The 11,409-nt window shown below is 40.1% G+C and overlaps 1 protein-coding gene across 1 annotated transcript; it reads right to left on the bottom strand.

Moving 5' to 3' along the window:
- Positions 1-4,774: 4,774 nt before the first annotated feature.
- LOC149196594 (uncharacterized) lies at positions 4,775-10,980 on the bottom strand. The gene is made up of 2 exons (XM_089408361.1): positions 8,917-10,980; positions 4,775-8,803 (listed from the first exon to the last, which is right to left on the bottom strand). Exons 1-2 carry the CDS (start codon positions 10,978-10,980, stop codon positions 4,775-4,777), a joined length of 6,093 nt encoding a protein of 2,030 aa, XP_089264487.1.
- Positions 10,981-11,409: the final 429 nt, after the last annotated feature.

Here is an 11,409-nt window from a genome sequence, read left to right as displayed (position 1 = left end):
GAGATATGATAATGAAGCAAAGAGGAGTTAAGAGATAGAAACAAAATATTAGAAGCAATTAAGAGATTAATAGTATATATTAATTATCATTAATTAATATATATAGTTGATGTGAGGTCTTTGTTCTTTGGAAAGGTCTGTGTGCACTTTGGGATACAAAGGAGCATCGTTTTAGATAGGGGCATAATATTTCTCAATACATTTTGGACTACATTGTGGGAGAAGATGGACATAAAGTTGAAGAGGTATACAACATTCCATCCACACACAAATGGGAAAACAAAAGTAGTCAGCATGACTTTGGTGCAGCTTTTGAAATGATGCAATCATAACCATATAAATACTTGGGATGAAACTCCAATATATATATATATACAACACTCTTATAATAGAGTAGTCCACACTTCTATTGGTAAGTCCCCATTTGAAACATGTTTAGGATATTTTCTACCTTCAACGCTCTGCAATATGGTCCCTTTGAGATATTGGAAAAGGTGGGAAATAACACCTATAATATCAATCTACCCCCATACACTCGGTAGTGAATCTAGAGAATATGAAACTTTATGCATCTTCCATGTTGGATCAAGAAGAAGAGCATGTCTTATCTTCTGTAGAGGATTTGGTACCAAATGCTTAGGCAAAGTTTATAGAAGATACGATATCCTAGAACAAGTTTATAATTACAAGACAAGGGGAGCAAGAACTTTGGCATATTGGATTAAATGGAAAATAGAAATGATCCATGTTAGATCAATATATTATTTTGCATCCATCTCAATGCTTTTGGAGTGGAAAAAGTTGGAGGAATTAGCTTGCATGGTCATTTTACGAGTGATTTCAATTTGGAAAATGTTAGGAGACAAATTTTATAGGTTATTTTGATTGAAAATAGCAATAAGAAATGCTAAAAATAGCATTGCTATAAAAAGCATTTCAAGATATACTCCAACTCTGTTGGAAATAGAAAAAAATAGAAATGCTATAAATAACATTGCTATAAATATCATTTCGAGATAGATTCCAATTTTAATTAGTCCTTGAATTAAAATTCGAATTTAGTCTCACTAGCTGTTTGAAAAATAATTAATTAATTTATCTTGAGTTAATTAGTTGGAGAAAATCAAACATGAAGTCTATGTGAAGACATGCAACAGCTATCCCTTTTATTAAGGAAGTTATCCCTTAATTAAGGAGATAAGAATGAGTTGTATTTGAGTTGTGATTAGTTAGCTCAGTTAACTGAGTTAAGTCCAGTTAAATTTGTTCCAAACAGTTGGAGGAACTAATTGTGAGTTCAGTCAGTTAATGCATGCATGCATGCAACTAGTGTTCTCCAGATAACTGAATATTCTCTCATAAATAACTCATGCATGTCAATTCAGACAGAGACCCAGTTGAGATTAAAGGAAGGGACAATGTACTATCAGTTGGAGGAATTTTCCTATATAGGAAACTCATCCATACAAAAGGAATTATCTCCTTCAATATTGCCTAGTTATTTCAGATGTCAGTGTTGTGTGTGAGGTGAGAATCACACAGGTTGCAGCTGGAGGACCTAGGAGAAACTACGCAAGGAAATGGGAGGCTTGGAGGACTGAAGGAAGGCATATGTGTTGCAGCAGTGAGGGATTATACTGAGAGCTGGATATCTTGTGAGCTAAAGCTTTGTGTAATCCTGAGATATTTCCACTTGTATAATAATACAGATAGCTGGGTTTTTAGTTGAGGCTTTCCTCAGAGTATTCTCCTGTGTTTCATGTGTGATTGAATCTTCTTCTCTATTATATGTGTTCTGTTCGATCTTGCTCAAATCGATTAAGCTTCCGTAAGTTTGATAGTAGAAGTAGATTGAGTATTTTGCTTTAGTACATTGCATAATCAATTTAATCTACAGTTTCTCTACAAGATGTGTAGAGAGAAGAATTTCTACACATTTTACCAATGATTTCAATTTGGAAAATGTTAGGAGACAAATTTAGTAAACATGCCCATAGGGTTTTGATGATATCCTTTGTAGTTAATCATATTATAAGCTTTACAATCCCTAGCCTTATGCCCAAAATTTGTACATGAATAACAATAACCAAGAAATATACTTAGGTACCTTGGCGAGTTGGATTGTCATTGTGGTTTGTTGAAATTGTTCTACCTTGGAGGAGGTCCAGTCTTCTACTTCTCTTCTTGATAAGGTGGCTTCATGAGAACATTAGCTTAACTTCTTAGATTAACAACTTCATGCTTCTTATGGTTCTCACTTGGCCTCTTAAGGACAAATATTTTGTGATCCGAAATTATCAAGGAGTGATTCAAAGGATCCAAAATATGCTTAAAGTTTCAGAAAATGTTCGAAAATAAAAGTTGTCATATGCTTTTCAAAATAGCTCCATTGCATAGATTTCTTTATGAACCGAACGCAACTTTCACGGGCAAAAAAGGATATTGTATGACGAAGTTACAACCAATCAACGTTCAGGTCTTGGTAGGGAAAAATGTCAAAGATCAACAGGTTAAATTCAACAATCACCACTCATGGTTCCTACAGTCAATTGTCACCTCATGGTTCCAGCAATTAGGGTTCCAGGCTCATGGTTCTGGTTGGCACGTGGTTCGTCCAGAATGAGACAAGTGGCAGTTTTTTGTAAGTGGCATATGGACCAAACGTACAACAACATGTGGCCCTATCAGAGGGTGACACATGGTCTGTCTCAGTTGGTCAAAAATTTGTTAAGCGGACCAACGGGATTTGATCCTATGACCTATGCATCACAAATCTAACACCTTGTCAACTGGGATAAAGTTGGTTCTTATTTAATGCACTCTACCACATATATTTAAAGTGTATTAGTGTCATATAAGGAGGGAAAGGTTGGAAGAACCCGTCAGTTTTGGCGTCCCGTCAGTTTTGGCGTCCCGCCAACCTTAATAATGGATATATGATATAGCGGCGACATAGTTCTGGTATACGTTGTATGTTGGGTGGTGGGTTTGTTGACCCTGCCACCATAACCTTCGAAAATCAAATTATATGCCATATATGTAACATAACCACCGTCGAGTATCAAAAACCAATTGCGCTCATTGTGGATTGAACCCCTAACCTTACGACCCGCCAACCTTAGTAATGGAGGTATGATGTAGAGGCAACATATTTTATGGTATACATTGTATGTTGGGTGGCGGGTCTGTTGACCCTGCCACCTTAACCTTTGAAAATTAAATTCTATGTCATATATGTAACATAACCATCGTCAAGTATCAAAAACCAATTGCGCGCTCATTGTGGATTGAACCCCTAACCTGGGGCTTTATAAGTTGGGTGCTCAACCATTGAGCCAAAAATTCATTTGTTGAATATTTTACAGTGTCAAGTCCTTTTGAGTGAAACAAAGAGTGTTTTTGACATATTTAGGCCAATTGTTGAATTGAGACTTCTGTGATCCATAACAGTTATAAGAAGAGCTTCGGCGTAATTCGCATAATGAAAGACTTTTGTCGACGCGTTTCGAGCCAGCAAGTGTGGCTCATCGTCAGGACAAGTTGAAGAAACAGATCCAGCTTTGCGTGTTAAATAGTATGAGCAGGGCCTCCATTTAGATGTTTTTTTTAGTGCGAAAAGAGTCGAAACAGGGGTTTTGAGGCTTTTTGAATGCACCAGTGGAATTATTTTAACGATATGGTGCTTAGATTTTTGATGTAAAATCATTTTGAGCATTTTTATGATAGATTTTTTGGCGAAAATCACATGAGAAACCATTTGTCGACGCGTTTCGAACCAACCAGTGTGGTTCATCGTCAGGACAAGTTGAAAAAACAGATCCAGCTTAGCATGTTAAATAGTTAGAGCAGAGCCACCAACGGTTAGCTGGGCAAAAAATTGACTTTAGGACCACGGTCAAATTTAGTTATATTAGGTGTAATATATATATATATATATATATATATATATATATATATATATATATATATATATGAAAATATATAAAATAATTATAATTGGTATCATTATTTAATAATTAAAACTAAAAGGAAAGTAGTTATATAACGGACCATCCCTTATATTGTAAATATATTAATGGGTTATGTAAATATATTAATGGGTTATTTAGTTAGAATTAATAAATAAATAAATTAGAACAAGAGAAAACAAATTAAGTTAACACTAAAAATAAATAAATAAATCAAATACTCAAATAAATAAATACTAAAGATAAAAAAACAAAAAATAAAAATAAAATTAATTAATTAAATAAATAGAATAAAATAATTAAAATTGGTATCATTATTTAATAATTAAAACTAAAGTAGTTATATAACGGACCATCCTTTATATTGTAAATATATTAATGGGTTTTTTTTTTTTTTTTTTTTTTTTTTTTTCCGAAGAAAAAGCGAACTTTTTATTAAGAAAATAAAAAGTTACATTGCATATGCTGAGCATTTCCAATACTGTTGATTGATTGACCATGCAATCAGTCAAAATCCTCCTTACTGTCATTTTGTTCCACTGTTTTCAGAGCAAAATTCTGCTGTAGGTAGAAAATCCGTCAGCTGTGTTTGTCTTACAGCCATGATCAAAAGATGTCCTCCCCAAGAGAGGCAGTTTTAAAACAAAATTACATCATATCATTTGGGTCTCCTCAACAGAGAGGAAAACAACCCATATAAAGTAAAAAGAACCATAAAGTCCAGTTGCTTAAACAAAAAAAGAAGTCTGTGGTATATGTCTGTGCATGAAAAAAAAAAAAAGATAAGTAAAAACAACAGCTGTAGATTATGCATATGGCGGCACATCTGATGATAGAACCTGTCCTTGGCAGTCTTCCACTATTTTCCAACCTCCCAAAGTTTGCTGCAAACCTTCCTTAGAAAGCTTGTCCGCGGATTCGTTGTTGTCCCTGTAGATATGGCATAGAGAGAAGATGTTAAAAGATGATTTTAATACCTGCAGTTCTTCCAGCATGGGTTTCAAAAATTGGTTTTTGCAAGTGCTTTTCCCGTTGACCCAATTTATAACATTGAGAGAGTCTCCAAAGATCTGAATAGTGAAGGTGTTTCTTTGAATTAGCCAACATAGGAGGAGTCTCAGAGCTGACATTTCGGCAAAATTGTTTGATCCTGACCCCAATCCAACTGAGGCTTTGAGGGAGTGGTTTGCATTTAGATGGATGATGATTCCTGCTCCTGCTAGGTTGTTTTGAGAGGCTCCGTCAAAAAAAGCCCAGGGAATGCCTTCTTTGATTTGCACTGTCTTATTTACATTTTGAGGTCTTTTCTCCTCTGGTTCTGGGATAGAAGTGTAGATGGAAACCGCTTGAATGGCAGTGGCATTTGGCGGTGTTCCCTTATCTTGAAAAATACTTCTGTTTCTAGCAAGCCAGACTCCCCAGCAGATGATGGGCGGAAGATTTCTCAAGTTCCCTTCCGGATATTGATGCCACCATTTAGACCATGCCTCGTCCAGATTCCCATTTCCCCAATGAAACTTTTTATTCATCAGTTTCTCTACCTCCCCCCAGATTTTTGTAGTTTCAGTGCAATTTAGAAAAAGATGGTTGATTGATTCCTCTTCATTCTTGCAAAGAGTGCACCTCCCAGGACCATGCATGTATCTAGACTGAAGAATGTCCCAGGATGGAATTTTCCTTCTGAGAAGGCACCAGAAGAAGAGTCTGGCCTTTGCTGGACATTTTAGCTTCCAAATATGTTTCGACCACCACTCTGGTTCTCCCCATCCTTTCCTGGATAGAATGAACTTGTATCCGTCTTTTGGAGAATAATCTCCGGTTTCTCCGTGGGCCCAAATCAGACTGTCCGGACTGTCTTTAATCCTTACATTGGAGCGAAGAAGTTCTTGAGTAAAAGAATGCCATTCATTCCACCACCTCTGATCCAGCTGAAGGTCCCCTCCATCTTTCCATGCCTGACTCCACAAGCTTGATTGACCTACCTTTTCCACCTGGTCTAGTGTAAAAATGTTTTTTCCTTCTAAATGCCTGATTAATCCAGGTGATAAGGCATAGTTTTCGTTGCATCCTATCCAAGGATCTTTCCCAATCTTCAGATTCCTACCATTCCCGATCTTCCATGCCAATCCTTGTTCAATTACCTTGAAAGATTCCACCGTTGCCTTCCATATCACAGAGACATTCTGCTTGTTCTTAACCGGGTTTCTTATCCAATCCTCCAATGGGACAGGGTCTATATATTTTCTTTTTACCACTCTGGTCCATAGGTTTTCCATCTTTATAAGTCTCCAACCCGATTTTGCTGCCAGAGAGAGACTAAAGTCGGGAAGACTTTTAATCCCCCAACCTCCCCATTCCTTAGACCTTGCCACTTTATCCCAGGCCACCCATGGTAGCACCGAGTTTTCCTTGGAGCCATCCCATAAGAATCTGCTACATAGTCTTCTGATCTTCTCCATGATGCCCTTGGGAACCCACGTTAGTGCTGCCCAGTATACTGGTATGGCCAAAAGCACTGATTTTATAAGAGTCAATCGCCCCGCTCTAGAGAGCCATTTGAAACTCCAATGGGAAATCCTGGATTCTATCTTTGCAATCAGCCAGTTCCAATCCTCCTTCTTGTAAGCATTTGGTTTTAGCCAGAAACCTAAGTACTTGAAAGGAAGATCCAAAGTACTAGGCTGGAAAGGGAAGAAAGATTGAAGCCTTGCCCTCTCCTGAGCTGCTATACCTGTCATTATCAGCTGGGATTTCCTGGAGTTTATCTGCATGCCTGTTGCTTTCAGAAACAGATCTAAAATAATTTTTAATTCCTTTGTTTCAATTTGCTCAGTATTTGTGAAGATCAAGATATCATCAACAAAAAGGAGATGTGAGATAAATAAATTAGTAGCTACTTCAATACCTTTAACCTTCCCCTCCCTTCTGGCCTTGTGGATCAGCTGGCTGAGGCCCTCTGCAACTAACAGGAAAAGGAGAGGGGACAAGGGGCATCCCTGCCTCAGGCCCCTTTGACCTTTGAAGAAAGAAGTAGCTGCTCCATTGATGAGAATTGCATAACTTACGTTCGAGATACAACCCATAATCCAGCTGATGAAATCAGGTTTAAAACCAAGATGAGTTAGAAGCAGCCTGATATATAACCAATTTATCCTGTCATATGCTTTGGATAAGTCAATTTTAATAACAGCACCCTTCTTATTCTTCTGTCTGACACTATGCATGACCTCCTGAGCAACTCCTATGGCTTCATGAATTTGTCTTCCCGATAAGAAGCCAAATTGCTCCATTGAAATATGCCGCGACAAGATTGGTTTGATTCTGTTCGCTATCACTTTTGCTATGATTTTATAGATACTGTTACATAGCGAAATTGGCCTGAAGTCCTCAAAACAATCCGGAACTTCCTTCTTTGGAATGAGAGCTATAAAAGTAGCATTAAAAGGGCTATAGACCTCACCTTTTTTCCTGGATTCCTCCACCACTTCTGTGATTTCAGCTCCTATTAGGTCAAAGAAGTGGAGGAATAGTTCGATAGACCATCCATCTGGTCCAGGACTTTTCTCTTTTGCCATGGATTTTATTGTTGATTCTACTTCCTCCTTTGTTACCTGGCAATATAGGTCCTCCGCTTCATCCTCCTCTAGGAATCTTGGAAAGCATTGAGCAGTCTTTATTACCTCAGCAATAGTGGTCTCTCCTGGATCTGCAAATAGCTTTTGGAAGTGTCTTTGTCCTAACTCAGACAAGGATTTGAAAGTCTGCACTTCCCTTCCTTCTTCGTTTTTTAGGGCCCAGATGGTATTTGCCGATTTCCTCCCTTTAGCATAGTTGTGGAAAAAACTGGTGTTTTCATCTCCAGCTTTAAGCCATATTGCTCTACTCTTTAGTCTCCATTCCTCTTCTTTAGCCAGAAGAATTTGGATCTTGAGTTTCTCAAGGTGAAGAATTTTATCCTTTGAAGCCTGTGACATATATCCGTCCTCCTCTATGCTTTCCAGCTTTTTAAGCTCCTCACATATCTTAATGAAGTCCTCATTCTGGGCTTCCTTCCTAGCCTTTGCCCAGCTTATGGTGGCTTTCTTCAGTCTTTTGAGATTTTCCATAAACAAGAAGCCTTTGTCCTCTTGGACATTGGCTTCAGGGTGCTTCCATGTTTGCTTGAATAGATTGATAAAAGAATCATCTTGTAACCAGGAAGAATTAAATTTAAAAGGTGCAGGGGGCTTTGGGGGGGGAGTGGAGAATTCTAAGAATACAGGGAAGTGATCTGAGAGCCCTCCTTCTTCAATCCATTGTCGAAACATGGGAATCCTGGCCGCTAACTCATCATTTATGAGAAAACGATCCAGCCTTTTTGCCACTCTAGCATCCCCTGTTCTCCTGTTCCTCCAAGTCGGCTTTAATTTGAGCAAATTTATATCGATTAGATTGTTGACAGTGAACATATTTAAGAAAAAATCTGTCAGGGGGTCTTCCCTGGCCGAAGGACCCCATGCCTCCGCTCTACCTATAGAGAAGTTTAAATCCCCTCCCAGCACCAAGTTTTTGTCCTTCAAGAAGGATTTTGACATCAGATCATTCCAGAAAGACACCCTATCCTGGCAGGGGCCATATACATTGCAGATGGTTAGGGGAAAGGCAAAATCCGTGGACTGAACTTCCATTCCCATCGCCTGTTTCGTCCCCCACTGATTGCAAACCTTAATTCTTCCTTCCCTATAGCCTATTGCCAATCCTCCAGAGTGACCTTCAGAATCAATTGCTAAGAATCTCCAGCCAGGCAACAGAGCATTTAACGCTGTCTCCACTTCAACTCCACTTCCAAGGGTCTCCTGTAGAAAAAGGATGTCTGTTTTTGAGTTTAGAAACATCTCCCGGATGGCCAGTTTTTTGGGTTTACTGGCTAAACCCCTACAGTTCCAAGAGGTCAAGATCATTTTATAACCTCTTCCGGGGCCTGCACTGCTCTAAGAGCCCCAGTGATAGACTGTTGTTTTCCATCAGCTACATCAAACTTAGCTTTTATCTGAGCCATGGAGAGGTTGGATTTTCTACCTCTTTTTTTCCTTTTTTGGCTTTGGAAGGGGAGCGGACCAATACCTCCTACAGAATCGGAAATAACAGGCTTATTGTCGAGGGATCTAAGATTGTAGGGGCATGAAGGGAGAATGGCCGAGGGGCCAGGGTCAAGAGAAACACCTTCACTGTTCAGGTCTAGGGAGGGCAAAGCAGCCGAGATGTCTTCAATTCCGGATCCATCAATGATTTCATCATGTTTTATTAATCTATCATTTATATTAGAAAAGACAAGCGTATGTGGAGGAGATTGGTCCATACAAACATCCATAGATTCAGAGATTTGAACAGGAGGAGTGGATGATTCAAAACACATACCCATTGCTCCATCGGTAGGCAGTGTCGTCCCTTCATGAAGCTCCTCCTTTGCTGGGGCAGTCTCCAGTTCCAACTCTTTATCCGCAATGATGGGCAGAGGAGCCTGTTGAGCTTTTTCCGGCGGCTGCACTTCCATGTGGGCCGCGGTCTCCTTATCTGCATTTATCTGATCTGCTGGGAGTTCCTGTCCCTGAGAATGATGGATTGGACTGTAAGCAGTCTCCCACTGAGCCGTTGCCCTTTGAAATCGCCGCCTACGCCTTCCAAGGGGGCATTCCTTTGCCAGATGCCCATACTCGTGGCATCTGTGGCACCTGAAGGGCAGGTATTCATAATCCAAAATCTGTTCGAACACCATGTCCTTGTATTGCAGATTAATCTTCTTTGCAAGTCCTTTGCCAGGGTTCAAACTGACTAAAATCCGTGCCATGGCTTTGTTCCGGGTTTTCAGAAAGGACATGTCAGCTTCCAGATAATTTCCCAATCTGTCCCCTATGGCTTTGAAGACAGATTCGGTCCATAAGAACGATGGCAAACCCGGAGCCCTGACCCAGACCGGGTAGACATCCGTTTTCTCGCGGCCGGCATCAAACAGAGGTGTCCATTTCTTCATGAGAACAGGGATATTCCCAATAACCCAATTCCTTGCAGTCACCCAGTCAGCCGCCTCTTTGTTCTCAAACCGAAACATAAACCATCCTTTCGCCAAAGTTGAGGCTTCGAATGCCCTTTCTTGACCTGACAGCCAGTTCTTTTCTCCCCATTCTTGGAGGAAACTAGAGGAAAATTTCTTCCCTCTCGCCCTACCCACCACAGTGCAGTCTGCCACCTCCAAAGTTTCCTCAATGCTCACTTCCATTCCCAAAACCAGGTTCCCTTCCAATTCCTGATCGCATATGGGTCTTTGTTTTTTCCGCTTCTCCCCTCTTTTCTTTCCGCCGGAGTCTTCCTCCCTTGCCTCCCTGTTTAAATCGGACCCTTCCAAACTAGGGTTTGTTTGAGTGTGCCCAGACTCGGGCCTAAATGATATTGGATTATCCACAGCCTCCCGAAAGAAATTGGCAGGAGATAGATGAGTTACCTGAAGACCCGGGTCCTCTGCATGTGTTGCCTTTTGTAGATCTGAAGAAGAAACAGTCGCATCTTCCGGCCGACCTCCATTTCCCTTTGAAGCGCCCTGATCTTTCCCAATGGAAACCCTTGTTAACGCTGAAACTCTTCCTGCCTTCTTTTCACCCGACTGCTCGGAGCTTGTAATGAAATTTACTATATCCTCTAAACCCCCAGATAGCACTGGCTCCACAGCGGGCGATTTCCCTTTATTTCCTTGGCTCGGATGGCGGAAAACTGCATGCAATGAACCCTCGCCTGGTTTGGCTGGCTGCTGAAAAACATGAAGATCTTGATGAAGCAGAGCGTTCTCATCATAACCCTGAGTCAGTTGAAGGAAAGATTGATTGATCCTGTGCGTTTCCGGCGAAAGGGTTCCGGATCTGAAAGTCCCTGCCTCTCCAAAATACCGTTCTATATTCTTTGCTGTCGGGTCTTTACCCCATACCGACAGGATATCCTCCATAACCGGGTCCAGATCCACAAGCTCATTGGAGTTTACCATGGTTACTGTGCAGTTCTCAGGGTTGTTCGCGGAAACGATTTTTTTCTGCCAGCACAAGGGTCAAAATATTTTTTACCCTTTGTTCCCAGCTGTCCACCCTGAGCAGTAAAAAAACCTCCAGCTGCCCGTTCTCCTTTCGCTATCTTCTGAAACCCTGCGCGTCGTACATTCGCCCTCCGGTCGACGCTCCCAAGGTAAACCCTAACCCTTGATCAGTCAGGACCTGGTTCCGGCCAGAACCTCCGCGATCGAACCCTCCCCATCATCCGTCATGTCTTCAATTCATGTTTTTCAAATATATTAATGGGTTATGTAAATATATTAATGGGTTATTTAGAATTAATAAATAAATAAATTAGAACAAGAGAAAACAAATTAAGTTAACACTAAAAATAAATAAATAAATCAAATAATGAGATAAATAAATAA

This window comes from Pinus tabuliformis, chromosome 2_2, assembly GCF_031772625.1.
Source record: "Pinus tabuliformis cultivar Carrire ecotype Pingquan chromosome 2_2, CPIR1, whole genome shotgun sequence".
In the NCBI taxonomy this organism is placed as follows: Eukaryota; Viridiplantae; Streptophyta; class Pinopsida; order Pinales; family Pinaceae; genus Pinus; species Pinus tabuliformis.
This window is presented reverse-complemented; position numbering and strand designations above follow the sequence as displayed.

Excerpts from the sequence above, each read along its gene's own strand:
- LOC149196594 (XM_089408361.1), bottom strand. The coding sequence starts at position 10,980 with ATGGTAAACTCCAATGAGCTTGTGGATCTGGACCCGGTTATGGAGGAT. Across the intron at positions 8,804-8,916 it reads CAGTGCAGGCCCCGGAAGAG|GAGACCCTTGGAAGTGGAGT; the intron begins GTTATAAAATGA and ends CTTTTTCTACAG.